The sequence below is a fragment of the Streptopelia decaocto genome (assembly GCF_964273445.1).
Source record: "Streptopelia decaocto genome assembly, chromosome: 19".
In the NCBI taxonomy this organism is placed as follows: domain Eukaryota; kingdom Metazoa; phylum Chordata; class Aves; order Columbiformes; family Columbidae; genus Streptopelia; species Streptopelia decaocto.
The window spans coordinates 4,233,114-4,249,320 of record NC_138674.1 but is presented as its reverse complement, the minus strand read 5'-3'; the positions used below and the strand labels follow the sequence as shown (position 1 = coordinate 4,249,320).

Here is a 16,207-nt window from a genome sequence, read left to right as displayed (position 1 = left end):
GACATTCCAACCCGCCTGGACACCTTCCTGTGTAACCTCATCTGGGTGTTCCTGCTCCATGGGGGGATTGCACTGGATGAGCTTTCCAGGGCCCTTCAACCCCTGACACTCTGGGATCCTGTGTGATTCTGTGAATTCACTCCAAACCCCCACCTAACATAGAATTTGACAGCGTCCTGTCAAAGCCTTTGCTCCCTGTTGTAGCTCCACCGCTCTGTCACATCAAAACGCTGATCTGCACGGAGCCCCAGCTGCCTGTGACCAAGGATTCTGAGGGAACCTTGTTCTTAATCTCTTGTAACTGGGGATCTCAACAGCCAAACTTCCAGACTGAATCGGCGATGGATAATGACTTACCGCTCGAGACGTCAGTCCGGACAAAAGCAGCTCATGGGGGCAGGTGAGAACGTCAGCAGCCAACCCCGATCTGGTCCTAACACCACAAACCTGCCAGACTGAGCAGCGCAGATACTGATATTAAAAAAAGTCTACATGAAAATAATTTCTGAACTCCAACTCCCCCCATTACCTACTCCGTGAAGATCGTCTCACTTCCTAACATCTCAAAGAGGATTTGGGATCACAACCTTTTCTGGTGTCTGTTTAGAGCTAGGCAGTACCGCACTGCCAACGTTTAAAAATCCAGGTGTGCTTGGAAGGATGAAGGTTCTCCAGGGCAAATAATAATGACTTGTCCTGAGCACTGACACGGCTGGTCGGGTAGGCTGAACGCAGACCTGCGCTCAAGATAGACTAAGATCAGTAGGTGAGCTACTAAGTGCAAAGGTAGTTTAGATATGCACGTGTCAGATGTAGTGGCTGCAGTGCAGCCAAAATAGAATATGGAAAAAATATTGTTTGCCCCTATGCGCTTTCTAGAGTAGTTTATATCCGTTCTTGTGGCTATTGGATCAATCTGTGATGATAACCCAGCTGCTGCCTTTCTCTAATTGCCTTCACCATCCAGAAAACATGAAAATAAGCTGGGGTAGTTGTGGTAAGTGGACAGAGAGGAGGTGGAGAGCGTCAACATGGACAGCACAGGCACCAAGCAGAGGATTATTGCCATGAACTAGGAGCTTTTTTGGTTAACGCGGTTAAACAGCTGAACCATAGCCAGGCCGCTCCACATGGTGCCTTTCTAGTGCGAGCTCAGGCACAGTGTTGAAGTGATTCCGAGTATTTACAGGGCTACAATAAACCATACAATTGTGTTGGATCGAAAATATAAATGAAAAGATGCGTGACAAGTCCCCTACATGACTCGCTTCTCATACCCCACTGCCCAACTTGGAGGTAAATCCATCAGTTCCAAAGAGCATTTACCCTTTGTCCCCTACCCCCTGCGTTAACCACCCTTCCATGTGGTCATTTTTCCTTCCTGCTGAGAGCTGCAGCTTCCTCTGGGGCCCAGCATCGCGGCTCCGAGATCAGCGCCGCGGGTCCCTCCCTTCCCCACCATGCTGAGCTCTTTATCTCGGCCGCCCCCGCTGCCCCGGGAAGCCGTGGAACCGGAAAGTGGAGCCGAGTCCCCCGCACGGCAACGCTGTGTTATTCGGTTAAGGGAAATAAATCCCTGCGCAGCACTTCTAGGCCTTGCTACAGGCATTGAGATGCTGCCCTGCAACCACCAACACCGGACTAGAGACCTGGCAGGTCACAGCAGCGCGGGCCCACAGAACCACAGAATGTCAGGGGTTGAAGGGCCCTGGAAAGCTCATCCAGTGCAATCCCCCCATGGAGCAGGAACACCCAGATGAGGTTACACAGGAAGGTGTCCAGGCGGGTTGGAATGTCTGCACAGAAGGAGACTCCACAACCCCCCTGGGCAGCCTGGGCCAGGCTCTGCCACCCTCACCGGGAACAAGTTTCTTCTCAGATTTAAGTGGAACCTCCTGTGTTCCAGTTTGAACCCATTGCCCCTTGTCCTATCACTGGTTGTCACCAAGAAGAGCCTGGCTCCATCCTCCTGACACTCACCCTTTCCATATTACTAAATATTAATGAGGTCACCTTCTTTAAAGGGTTATTGTAAGAGCCTGAATTTGGGGACTAAAATGACAAACGTGTCTGTAAAAGTTTTAAGCTCTGCACGGGAGCTGCGGGTGAGGACAGGAGGCATTGGCAGGAATCGGTGCGGGGTTCAACCTGGCAGCAGCCTGCAGTACTAAAGACCAGCGTAGGCCAGTATTCAGAGTCTCAGGCCAGGATTCAGGGTCTCAGGCTGAGCCCAAGCCGTGGCTGAGCGGCCTCCAGATCCCCTGGTGGATGTCATGCTCTATGGCACAGGTAAGACTCACGCTGTGCTGAGCGAGGAACCTTTCACCGCACCTGCTGGAGAACTTCTGGATGGATTTCAGCAGCTCCACGAAATCCCAAACACAAGGGCAAAAGAGGAGCCAAGGATGCGATTGACAAATGCAAGGCTGGAGGAAACAACTTTGCAAACACCTTGTTCCTGTGTTCTCCTTCCAGCTCTTTGCCTGGACTCTCCGTGGTCACTTGAGGCTGAAAATAAACCAAGGCCTTTTAGATAAAGGCCAGCAAGAGAGCTTTCTTTAGAAAATACAGGTGTGGAATGTGACCTTTTCTCCATCGTGTAGCATTTAGTGTGACCCTAAATCAGCTGGTCCGCTCTGGCTGGACAACGACGGGCACGTTACTCTGAGTCACGGTTGTCAGCTTTGTAGGCTTGGCCATAAATAAGGGGAAGAAAGGAAATGGCTATAGATGTAACACAGAAACGTGTTAACACGCTGGAATTGGACACGCATTTATGTGACTCCGGAGCAGAAAATCAGCCTTTTTCTGATGATTCAGAGGTAATTGCTCTACGTGCTCAAAGCACAGTGACTCATTACAAAAAAAAAGGATATCTCACAGAGCTATTACTCTGTGTCTTCACGATGTACTTGGCGTTATCAAATAACTACTCATGCAATGCAAAGCTGTACATGATCTTAGCAGAAAAGACCAGCGCATCATCCTGACACTTATTTACATGATGACACTAAGATTTCAAAGATGAGAGGCAATCGCTGAGAATGTATCACAGGAGCAGTAAAGCGGGGCGGAAAGAAAGCAGAGGTGTGCAGATCCCAATCACGGAGCGATCCTTCAGAACTGGGCCAGATAAGCATGAAACGGCAGCCGATAGGATAAGGAAAGCTGAGAATCCGAAGGGCAAAGCTGCTGCTTGGGGAAAAGCACAGAAGCGACTGGAAAAAGCAGGCAATGTGCTTTTTCACCATTAGATCGATCCCATGAGACACGGGCTGTTTAAAGCGCCTCGGTTTGGTGGCTCCAGGCTGCAGTAAAGCTCTGTTGGCCATTTCCGCGCTGCAGAGGCACTGCAGGATTTCAGCAGCGGCTGATGAGCAGCACTTAACGAGCTCTGCAACACTCCTGGTGCACATTTGCACAGTACCTGCCAACACCAACCCTGCCTTCCCAGCACTGTTTGCTTTCCCTTCAGCAGCAAAATGAATCTTTAGATGAACGTCCTCAAATCTCACCAAGACACAGAGTGATTTTTAGTGGGGAGATTACAAAATATAAAGGATGCTTTCTGTCTTTAGGGCCCATTTGCTGTTACAACAGGCAACAAATCCCTCCTTCCGCACCACAACAGCATGACCCGAGTTCGGATCTTCACCAGCTGTGCCCTAGAACAGAATCACAGAAGGGTTGAGACAAGATGAAGATGTCAAACAATATCGACCCCATACGGCCCCAGTCAAAGTGATGGCTTTAGACTCAGTTGCCTTTATAGACAAACGAACAAACAAACCCCAACTTTCCTCCACCTCCAGCTCCCGGGGATGTATTTTATTGTGTGTTTTACCCTGACACATCGTTTTTGCTGTGTCTGCAACAGGAGTTTGCAAGAGGAATGACACCTTCACAAAAGAGCCATAGACACGAGGCTAAACAAATTAATGAGAGAGCGCACAGGCAAAATGCAATAAACTGGAAAAGGTGCAAGCTGTTTACTACCCAATAATGCACGGAGTTAGCTGGTTTTGTACAGAAAGGGGAGCACCAGGGAGGGTGCAAAGATTAAAGCAGGCTGGAAAATATGTGGATCTGTTTTGATGGAAACTTTATGACTTGCTCTAGTGTAGCATCAGGTGTGGAAATGACTTCATTGCAATTATACAGCCACACAAAAACACTAAATACTAATCAGAGAAGAATCTGCATTCCTTGTTTTATTAGATGAAAATGCTGATCTGGTTTCAATTATTTAGTAGACTGATACAGTTTTAGCCCATTTGCCATAGTGATAAGATCAGAATGCAAATAAATAGAGAATGGTGAATGGAAAGAACAGGAATCACAGTTCCATCACTGTTTTTCAGCATTTTTCCTGTACCTTCCAGTACATTTTACAATATGAATTTAGAGCAGAACAACCGCCCATTCCAGTGCGTAATTCCCGCTCTGCAAAACAGACACATCTCAGCAACACAAGTTTCTTCAGCATCAGGTTCTCAGAGGAACAGAACAAACATACACTACAGAGCCTGACCCAGTGAGAAGAGAACGTATCTGTGCAGACAACACTGATTTACCTTCTTACTTAAAAGTGCAATTCCTCATTCTGACACCCAGATGTACGACACACGCTGGGCCATACCAGAGAGTGAGAGAGAGAGGGAAAAAAGTCACTGAAAAGACAAGAAGAAAAGTTTCCAGCACCTTCGAGATGAGGGTAACACCCGTTAAAGTAACTTTTGGAGCTCAGTATTTAAAATAGAGTCAGAAATCAGTGTGTGCATCGGAGAACTTAGCGGTACCAAGTTAACACTGACGCTGGTTGAGAGCATCTCTTGGGGAAGAAGCCCCCGCTGAGCAGCAGTGCCACAAACTCTTAGTGTCACTCTCCTGGTGACATGAAACCTACACCACGTTGCAAACCTCTCACCCGAGCTTTTGACAGACACATCGTTTGTGAAAAATCAATTATTAAAGTCAGTTTGTGAAAAGCACACACAGAAAACTCGCCTCTTCTACTGACAGGTGAGTGAGTGCTGATTCTAGCTTAGATTTTTAAGTGACAACCAATTTCAGAGGCTTAAAGCGCTGAAAAAATTAATACCATCAGATTAATGGCTGCATGTCAGACCAGGGAGGAATAGAAATCAGGGTTATTCGTTGTGTTTTGTCCAGGTTCTTCTCACTTCCCGGCAAACTGTACACGTGCCTGAAGCAGCAACCAGCCGTTTTTCCATCTGTATGTAAAGTACAATGTGTTAAAAACCAAATTCCAGCCATAGCTCAACAGGAACACAACTGCACCTTATGGCACGGACCCTGGCAGCCCAGAGTCCACCCCAGCGGCTGCTCCTCTCAGGTGTGTTTCTCACAGCTCGTGGGAGTTCGCGTGAGGCTCCGGCAGCCTCTGGATATCACAGTTCTGGATCAGCTGGAACAGGAACTCGACCTGTTTCTCGTAATTCTCAACCGAGATTCTCTCATTCAACCCATGGATCCTCGAAGGAAAAAGAATGTTTTTCATTCCAGTGGGAATTTGTGACCTGTGTACATACACTCAACACCCTAACTGCGGGCTCACTTCATAAAGCGATGCACAACATAAAAATACAGTGATATACACCAAATAGTGCGTTGTCACTGCAACACCTGTTCCTCAGGCCAACCCAGTTTACTGATTCCAAGGCTCAGAGCACAGCAACTAATTGAAGATTTGAAGCAAAGAGCAGCAAGGGCTAATGTTCTCCCAGGGTAATCACCATCCCAAATTCGTGCAGCACCCAAATGTGCAGGAAATGGGTGGCCTAACAGAATGTGAGGCAACACCATCACCACGCCAAGGTACACAAGGCTGGGTTTCCTCCTCCTGCCTAACGTAGATCGATTTTCTCTTCCACTGGTCCCCACCCCGAGCAGCTGCCCACATGCCGGCAGAATACGGTACCTGGGAAGATCATCTGATTTCAAGAGCAGCGGGTTAAATCGATAAATGGCCTTTGTGACGTTAGTGAAGTGCCTGCTGTCTGTGTTTCCAATACACGTGCCTGGAAAACAAACCTCAGGTTTACTTTGCATGACCGTGGCAATTTAACGACCCACATTTTTCCCCCCACCCCACCCGGAGAAAGGCAACTGATAAGAGTTCTATGACCCTGAGCTACGGCAAAAGCAAAAATCACTGGAAACAGTTTATTGGTGCCTCCTGGAAGAAGAACATTCTCCCCTTCATGAACAGGAGGAACTGAACACACAATTCAGTCATTCTAAGATCAGCCGTGACCACTTGGCCTATGCAAAAGTTTAAGATCCCAAGTGCAAAGCAGTGCAGGAGTAGGAAGGAGCTGTGAGAAAGGGAAGGGGCTGAGATCATAGGGAACAATGCAGAAAAGCAGGAATGGCTTTGCCAGCTAAGAAAACAATAAAAGAAGAGCTAAAGTAAGAAGACCTCCTACCCTCCCTCACTATTCCTTTCTTCCCTGAAGAGATTCCTTTGTATATGCAGAGTCAAATTCAAGCCTCATTGTTTCTGTCAGTTTCCTGTTTGCTTTTTTAACTTCCACTACTAAAAAACAACATTAAAACTTGTAAAACATCCAGAGGGAACTAAATAGAAAGAGGAAAAACCAGCTGTTTCCAGCAGTTAACAGCTGGGGTGGAGAAATACACAGAAAATGGAAACAAGTCAGTACTGGGGATGGGGGAGAGACAAGCAGGGTGGAAGTTGGAGAGGAAACAATCACCACGTGCTCGTTGTTACCTGGGACCACACTGTCAACGTTTGGGAAAATATCCAGAATGGTTCTTTGGAAAATATGGACTCCGAATGTCTGGTCATCCCAAGGGCTGACAGGGAGCGGGTCAAAGGCCTCTACTATGTCAATCTTCACCCTCTCATCAGCAACCGTGTTTCTAACCGCCTCGAGCACCTATGGGTTAAAACACAGATTCAATAAGCAAAAGAAGTGAGGGAGCTCCCCTTCTAGATGTCAGCAAATGTTGCACCTTCCAGAAAATGTTTGCCCATGAACTGCCAATTGTGGCTGCAAATACAGATGAAGAATCAGGACTGAAACTGTGTGCCAGTCCCTCTTGCTCAGTGGATGGCTGACACTTGAGCCATTTATTTTCCCTAGTGCAATCAGATGCAAATCACTGTTTCGAGGTATTCCTGAACCGCTTCGGGCCTGGAAGGCAAGTGGTCAACCTGCTGATACTGGGTAATTGGGTTATCCAAGTAAACTATCCAGAAAAAGCTTCCAGAAAGATCAACTTTCAGAAAAGGTTTGGGATGAATCTGTTTACTGACAGTGTTTCCCAGCTGTCCTCGCCTGGACAGGCATGTCTGACCTACTGAAGGTCACAAACCTTAACATTTCCATTCCATAATCATATAAAATCCATGTGCTCTTTGGCACAAAACGACTTCTGAAACCTGCTTGATATAACTGCAAGGCAGGGGAAATGATGCACTTTACAATCCATCTCAAAGGAGGAGAAAAGGCGCTTGATAAGCTGTGTTTCTGATGGCCTCCATGAAGGAGCAACTCCCAGATCTTTCCCTTCCACTGCTGGTATGAAATACAGGGGGAGATGATGCTCGTGGAGCAGATCGGCTGCCACAAACTGCTCAGAAAGGGATGAGAACAGCCCCGGATCGGGGTACGGGAAGGACAGGACCTCAGCAGCCGTCTCTGCGGAGTGGATCCGGAAATTCACAGTTGCTTTCGCAGCAGACGGGATGACGTTTAGCTAGGAAAAAAGAAATACAGATTAAACAAAGGAAGGGCCCAAACTTAAAAGGAAGTTAATAACATTAAAATGCCAACTTCAACCTCAAAAGCTGCTCCAACAACTCCAGGTTTCACACTAATGCTTTGCTTTGTTTCAACTAAGTGTGATATCTCTTCCTGTACTCTGTTAAAATACTGTAAATCTCATCTGTAATGCAGATAATTACACAGAGATATTCATCGACTCAACAAAACTGAAGTTAGCTGTTATAGAGAAGTTTTCCTCTTGAGGAAATAATATAAGGTTTCTGAAGGGAGAGGGCTTAAGAAATTATGGAAGTTTATTGGTTTTTCTAAGCAGTATTTTTACCTAATTGTCATATTGATTTTCCCCAAGTACAAGATGTGTAAGTCACTTAACAAAGGATGTCACCAAAGACACATAACTCCTTTTTTCTACAGAATGAGTATTTCTAATTCTGTTGAACACAAAAAGCTATGATCTTTAGGAAAATAAAAGAAACCAGGGTGTCACTTCTCTCCTGGCCACTCAGTGTCACTGTTCAGCCACTGTCTCATGTTCTCTTGTCCAGCGATGCTTTTCAGTACCATTTTTCAGGGACACACCAAACAGCTGGTTTCTTTTCCAGGGCTATAATATTTTTGGACAGCTGCACCTCCTCGTCAGGGCAAGACCTGGCTGGATCAGCCAGAATCTGTTGTCTCACAGGCCAAGGACACAAAATCCCACCTGGTTTAAATAGTGTCGTGAATATTTTGTATGATTACATAGAGAACACTCTTTCTAGCCCATCCCAAGACGTAAACAATCTCACCACTAGTTTACCGAGATCTTTTTGTGCCAGAAATCAGTCACTTCTCGAAGAAGCGATTTTCAACTTGAGCTAAATCCAGGACACATCTAAAGTGAAAATGAGTTGGTGGTGATACCTCACGAGCTCTAAGACCAGAGCGGGTAATGAGCTTGTAACTGGATATAAATAGGTGGAAATCAAATGTCCTGACGCCCTCATTATACTACACGGAGCAAAATCCAAACGAAGGTACCTTGATTCCAGCGTTAAACATTGTGACCGCTGTAGTAGTTCGGATCAAAGCATTGGTGGCAGGTTTCCAGGCAAGAACTCTTAGAAAGGAGGGAAAAAAAACAAAACAAAACAAAACAAACACGTTTCCAAGAAGTTTTATATTGATAAAACATAAGCACCACAATTATGTAAGCAATAAGCTGAATGATGGCCTATTCAATGAATCACAGAATCGACTGGGTTGGAAAAGACCTCAGAGATCATCGAGTCCAACCCTTGGTCCAACTCCAGTCCGTTTACTAGATCAGGACACTAAGTGCCATGTCCAATCTCAGTTTAAAAACCTCCTGGGCCGGTGAGTCCAGCACCTCCCTGGGCAGCCATTCAATGCCTGACCACTCTCTCTGCACAGAATTGCTTTCTAGTCTCCAGCCTAAATTTCCCCTGGCAGAGTTGAAGCCCATGGCCCCTTGTCCTATTGCTGATGCCTGGGAGAAGAGCCCAATCCCCCCCTGGCTAGAACTGCCCTTCAGGTAGTTCTAGAGAGTGCTGAGCTCAGCTCTAAGCCTCCTCTTCTCCAGACTAAACAAGCCCAGCTCCCTCAGCCTCTCCCCATAGGGCTTGTGCTCAAGTCCCTTCCCCAGTCCTGTTGCTCTTCTCTGGACCCGCTCCAGCACTTCAATCTCTTTCCTGAGCTGAGGGGCCCAGAACTGACCACAATACTCCAGGTGTGGCCTCCCCAATGCAGAGCACAGGGGAAGGATCACTGCCCTTGGCCTGCTGACCACGCTCGTTTGGATACAGGACAGGATCCCTTGTCCCTCCTGAAGGTGCTGTGTGATTGCATTCAGGATGATCTGCTCCATAACCCCACCAGGCATCGAGGTCAGGCTGACAGGCCTGGAGTTGCCAGGGTCAGCTTTGCAGCCCTTTTTGTGGATTGCGGTAACATTCGCCAATTTCCAATCGTATGGGACCTCCCCAGTGAGCCAGGACTGTTGGAAGATGATGGAGAGCGGCTTGGCGAGCTCTTCTGCTAGCTCCCTCATCACCCCAGGATGGATCCCGTCTGGTCCCATAGACTTGTGAGGATCCAGATGGCTCAGTAAGTCACCAACTATTTCCTCCTGGAATACAAGGGGGCTATTTGGCTTCCTATCTCTGTCAACCACCTCCAGAGGCCAGTTGCCCTGAGGGCCACCTGTCTTACTGGTAAAAACTGAGGCAAAGTAGGTATTAAACACCTCAGCTTTCTCCTTATCTTTGTTAACTATATTAATAACCACAAAGTGGTTATTAAGCATTGACATTGTCTAAACTATGAAAAAGTGTAAGTGATTTCCTGGGAAGACCAGAAATGGCAAGTGCTCTTCAACTTCTATGGGTGAGGCTGGGAATGTTCATCAAGGGTATATTTTCTTACCTGCTGACAATAGGTGAAAACAGCCAGAGATTGCTCATGATGAGATTGAGAGGAAACCTGAACTAAGCAGAAGAAACAAAACCACAAATCAGACAATTCCTAGTTTTCAAGAAGGTACCGCAGGCACTTGGCTATGGCTGAAATAATTCCAGCAGAAACAATTATAATAGCTGGGAGAAAGGCCAGCTTCAGCCTTCTCCTTCCCAGGAACAACATAACTATGCTCTAAATTCATATGCTAGGTTACTCTCCACTTATTAATATGAAAATCGGAGAATGAAATTATAGTTCCTTCCTCACCTCTGATGCAAGGTGCTCCAGAGTCAAGAGTTCTGGCCCGTGGCCAAACAGACTGGGCAAGGGATTCTGCTCCAGCCTACGACAAAGCAAATCAGCATTCAGAATTTAATAAAAATCTCTGGCTATGATTGCTCATAGGATTGATAGGAATTCGTGAAATGTATGCGTGTATTTGAGATCCTCTCCTGGTAAGTAAATCTGTGGGCACAGCTCCATGATGGATTTCTGAGCATTCCAGTCACATGAAAATATTTTCTATCAAGAACGGCTGAAAAAATCACAAACCTGACTCTTCTAAAGAACACATGGAAAGCTAGAAAAACATCACACCAAATTCCACCCTATCTGTACGTATTTTTTCTAAAATCAGTATTTATTAGCAGATTTGATATCTACACAGACACGTAAGAATATAATTTACCCTGTCACATTCTGACCTTGTACCAGTAATGGTTTGGAAAATTACCAGAAAGAGGTAGCAGGTATGTGCAAGGAGAAATTCCAGAGAAATTCTGTAACCCAAACCAAGCAATCTTTATCACTACACCATAAATTACAATAAGACATCAGGATGTACCTCTTGCCTTGGTTTTAAGGAATCAACCCACACTAGAAACAGCTGAAAAGACACTCCAGACGTTGGGTCCCTTTGCTGGGATTGCTTTTCTGCCCTTCAGCATGAGCTACAAATTCCAGTTTCAAAGACAGAAGGGGAATTTGCACAATACTCTAAACATTAAAGAAGAAAGTCCTGCACCAGTGACTTAGGAGTCTGCTTGACTTGTCCTCGATGTTGGGAGCTCTCACCTGGCCATCGCTGCTGCGAGAATGCCAATACTTGTCTCCCTTGGCGGAAAGGATGAATGTCCTGGCTCTTTTTCCACAGTGAAATTCAGTGTTATCGAACCCTTTTCTGTGATAGCAACACTGGTCAATGATAAATAAATAAATGGTTAACGCAACTCCAAACACACACGCACAGAATATAGGTAAAAAGAACTACTCTGTATTTTTAGTACCATAAAAAACACCAAAGCAGCAGCAGCAGCAATAAAGCATTAACACAATGTCTAAATGTTTGGAGGACTGACGTCTTGGCTGCTTCTCCAGCGAGCGGACTCTACAGCACACAATTAACATGCCTGCACTAGCTAAGCGGAACATTCTGCTTTTGTCAGCACGGTTGTGAAGGACAGAAGCAAATGCTGAACGTCCTTTGCTTTGCACTTTGTGCCCCTGCTGCACCTTCCGCAACACCAACACCGCCACATGCCATGAAAATGTATTTTGTTTGCATTAGCGAGGCCATTCCTCACAAATAAAGGATTGAAAATTGATTGAAATGTTCTCTCTTACTTACACAGCTACCGGCTTCTCCACTCCTGCGACAACGCCGTGCAGGATTGCGCTCCCCTCGTCCAGCAAGAAGGAGAGTTTCACTCCTCGGGCTTCCAGCAGAGCTGCCATGGCCATCGCTCCCTTCCGCCCAAACACCTGCAGAACCCAGGCACAGGAACTGCATTTCAACTACCAACAATTGTTTGCCTTTATATTTTGAAAATTAATAAATAAAACCACCTCACCTGTCTCTTTGGACCGTGGGTATACCCACAACAAAAGCAGAATGTTTTTGTTGGCTCTTCTTGATCATTTGGAACAACCATGTAAATCTTAGACCGGCTTTTCACATGTTATATTTACCCCAGAATGTGATTTCTGCTGCACCTTTCACGCGGAAAATAATTTGAAATAACACTCTACTGTTTTCTTTTCTCTTTGCTCATCACGCCAAACCCTTTGTCAATGTCGCTTAAAGCCAAACAATCAATATAGAACTATGACCATATGCCTGACACACTATCTACCCACATACCAAAGAAAACCAGGAAAGATTCTCTAGCTAAACAATGTTTAAAAATTAAGCCTTGTTACATACACGAACAATGCAAACAACTAGTTGCCGTGATGGAAACGAAAGAAAATACCTCTTCATCATGTCCAATGCCAACATAAAAAGATCTGCGGGGTCTGTAGTTTCTTCTCAGCAAAAATTCTAGAGCTTGTAGAATACCCTGCAGAAAAAAAAGGCAGAATGTATTGTATTATTCTTCTCATTTGGTAAGAAGATTAGATGTAAGAGAATGCAATGTAATGTCAAAGAAATATGATGCATTCACAGCCCTTAAGGACACTTTGTCCTGCTCACAGTTGAGCTTTTATTTCTACAACCCCTACTGACGATATTCGTATTCTCTGGGAAACCTGCTGCAATATTCTCGATCAATAATGCTTAAGACTTCGTGTGCAACACAGTGTCAGCGCACACACACAAAACACAGCGTAGGCTTGTTCTTAGCGGTGAAGTCAGCGACAAACTGCACAGGAAGCACGACAGAGTTATAATTACCCAAGGAATTCACTGTTCCTTTAGACTGTCTGTCCTACGCACAGCTTGGCTCCCAACTGAGCTACCATTTATTTTAATGAGCAGTATATTTTGTACCAAAAACGCTAAGACGACAGGAACAGAATAAGAAACTCAATCTGAAGGATGAGAAATGAAATCTACCATTTGCTATACCATTCCATCTCCTCTGTTTTTCCAGTTTAAGCTGGTTAATTTTGTACATTTAAGCAGAAATTACATCATCTCTACCTCACCAGCACCTATTTTTGCCATGTTCCCTGAAATTATTGCTTTTTATTGTCCATTTGTGGAGTTACTTGTGTGGTTCACAGTAGAAGGATGCACTGAAACAAAGTTTTAAGTTGCAAGGCTTTGAGATGGATGATTAAACTACCTGAAGAAACTTTCTAGAAGTATAACCTGTGCCATAATAAGCAGCCACAGCATCTGTGACACTGGTCTGCAAAACCTCTTTTTAAATTTAAATACAAGAATGTCATGGAAGCGCAAGTCACAAAGGACTGTTTTCCATTAATTTTTCCTCCAACATTTTCCCAAATTAGAAATCCACAGATCAATCTTTTTTGGACTTTATTCATCCCAAATGTACTTGAAACAACAGCTCTTTGTTCTGCCACAGACTAGATACTAAAACATAGAAGGTTGTTTCACTATAATACTAAATAAACATTGTTTGTTTGGAAGCTCAAGCCTTTTCAAGGGCCAAGTTTGGCTTCGAATGCCCACGTGACACCTGGGAAAAAGTATAAAGTCTGTCTCTGACTTCAAACACAGCATTTGACATCAAATTTAAATATGGCATCTAACCAAACACATCTGCATTTGTGAACATGTATTTCTGCATCTTCTCAGAGCTTTAACTCTCTTTTCTTCAGTAATAAAAGACCTCTCCACTTTACACCTAGGAAGAGTTGGGAGAGAACCGCGGGATTTAGGAATTTGTCATTAACATCCTGCATTTAAAGAGGGGCAAGAGAGACAATACAGTGATTTCTAGTCCTCCAATCTGCCTTTTCGGGTTTTGTATCTCTCTGAAATGACATTACCAAGGTGACGTACTATGGCAGAGTTTTTGTTATCCAGCGTTCCTCGTCCATAGATGAAACCTTCGTGCTCTGCAGCTGAGAAAGGAGGGAAATCCCAGCCCTCCGGGGGAGCAGGCACAACATCCATGTGTGCGAGCAGCATATAGGGCAGCAAGCCAGGGTCAGAACCCTGAACAGTAAACAGGTGGCTGTATTTCCCAACAATTTCATGTTGAATGAACTTTGAAGAAAATACAGCCGGGAAGACTGTTAAGAAAAGAATTAGACACGAAAAAGAAAAATTAACAATAATGTCCAATTTTATCATTATATATATATATTTTTAATGGCAAGGTCATTTAACCATCTCAAGGACCAAAAACCACCGCTGCAAAAAGATATTTGAGCCTTGACTTTTGTAGCTTTGGCCATTTTTGTATCAAAGTACACTGTTCCAGAAGTGACTTATGTACAGCATTTGTGACAGTCCTTTCTAGAGGAAAAACAAACCAACGATCTGTTCCATTATATTCAAGAACCATATATACACTCCTCAATTTATGAAAATAAAATTGAGCAGAGATACTCAAGAATGGAAGTTGAGTACCTTCCTGAATGTAATTTCCAAATTCTGCCATGGCCGTTGTATTCAGGTCCTCTGGAGATACGGAAACAGTTGGGATTTTAATAGCACCTTCAATGAAATAAACAGAAATAACACTGAAATCAGTCAAACAATACTCACGCTGCATTTCAAAAGGGAAAGTAATATTTATGTTCCTGACCATTTTCCAGGCTTTAAAGATTATTTCACAGGATAGTAAGAGCTGCCACTATCAAAAATGACTGATGTACTTCAGCTGAGCTGTCAGCAGGTAGCACATCAGTGCTTCCTTCCAGTTTCAGCCACGGCATCTTTCTAGACACTCTGTTTTTCACCCTAAAGTGTTGAGTGATATTATTAGAAATGCTACTTCACAGAAGCAGCTGCATTTTGCTCAAGTGAACCGATTTGTGAGTCATACACGATTCTGGTGGCTGCGCAGGAAGCTCAGCTGGCAATTCCAGCTTCTTTTTCAATAGTAAGTCAGGTTGAGATGGCAAGACTGTTACAGCACCTTCTTGCAAACTGCTCCAACCCTTAAAGATGTATAAACAGAAAGGTCTTTGTTGCTCCTTTTGGTCTGCTCTGCCAGTTAAAGGGTGGGACAAGGCTGCTCTCCAACATCGAGTCACTCTCATGCAAAATATGGATATAACTTAGTACCAATTACAGCTGCCTTTCCTAAAAGCCTGTGTCAAGTGAGTTTACAGATTCTTTTAAAAGTTGTGTTATTTGAGACGAAACACAGGAATAAGTATCTCTCACATGCCTGCATTTTCCCATTAAAAAAATATGTGAACTTGTAAACTTGCTAGGCAATAAATCTTCCAAACCAAAACCGTATGAGAACCCGATCCCTCTTTTAACAGGCACCGCTTTGTGCCAGGTTGTGGTTTCCTGCAAACTGCCGACCCTCATAAGATCGAAATATCCTCCGAGTTTGCTACAGAAAACGGTGCCGGAGAGGCCAGGCAGAGCGGTGTGCCAGAAAATAAACCAAAAAAGTGAATGATTTAACCGGGGAACAAAGAGCTGCCTGGCGCAGGCAGTCACGGGGTGTTCTGCGTGTATAAAGAGGGCAATGTTGAGGAAAACCAACTGGGAAGGGAGCTGGGCTTCAGGAGAATAAAAGAATAAAAAGCACCTGAGGGAGGGGCCGTTCCCGCGGCGGCCCCGTCTACCCCGCAGCCCCAGGCGGGGACACGGGCCGCGGGCGGCCTGCCGGGCCCCCTCACCTCGCAGCGCCTCCTTGAGCTCCAGCCTCTCGCCGGCGCTGAAGGCGGCGGGGCCGCCTCGCCGAGCCCACAGCCGGGGGATCGCCGGGGAGCGCAGGACGTAGGCGCGGAGCAGGACGGCGGCCGCCAGCGCCAGCACGGCCGCGCTCAGCCCCAGCGCCGCAGCGCAGCCTGCCCTCCGCCACCCGCCCGCCATCCCCGCGGACTCCGGCCACCGCTGACGGGCGTGGCCGAGCGCCAATCGTCACGCAGCCAGCTGAGAAGACGACCAATGGGCGGCTTGGACACGCCCCCTCCGCGGGGGCTTCTGGGAGTTATAGTTCTGCGTCGCCGCGCGTTCAAAATGGCGGCGGGCGAGTGGGGAACGGGTCATAGAATGTGCTGAGCTGGAGGGACCCACAGGTTTTATCAGTCCA

The 16,207-nt window shown here is 45.7% G+C and overlaps 1 protein-coding gene across 2 annotated transcripts; it reads right to left on the bottom strand.

Moving 5' to 3' along the window:
- Positions 1–4,021: 4,021 nt before the first annotated feature.
- PM20D1 (peptidase M20 domain containing 1) lies at positions 4,022–15,988 on the bottom strand. 2 transcript variants are annotated; one of them, XM_082069227.1, is made up of 13 exons: positions 15,792–15,988; positions 14,560–14,646; positions 13,987–14,219; positions 12,485–12,571; positions 11,860–11,993; positions 11,307–11,426; positions 10,500–10,575; positions 10,200–10,261; positions 8,796–8,874; positions 7,675–7,746; positions 6,755–6,923; positions 5,942–6,041; positions 4,022–5,495 (listed from the first exon to the last, which is right to left on the bottom strand). In XM_082069227.1, exons 1-13 carry the CDS (start codon positions 15,985–15,987, stop codon positions 5,366–5,368), a joined length of 1,545 nt encoding a protein of 514 aa, XP_081925353.1. In that variant the 5' UTR covers position 15,988; the 3' UTR covers positions 4,022–5,365. The 2 variants fall into 2 exon arrangements, with proteins under 2 accessions (XP_081925353.1, XP_081925354.1); XM_082069228.1 differs by lacking the exon at positions 8,796–8,874 and having other exon boundaries at positions 10,200–10,256.
- Positions 15,989–16,207: the final 219 nt, after the last annotated feature.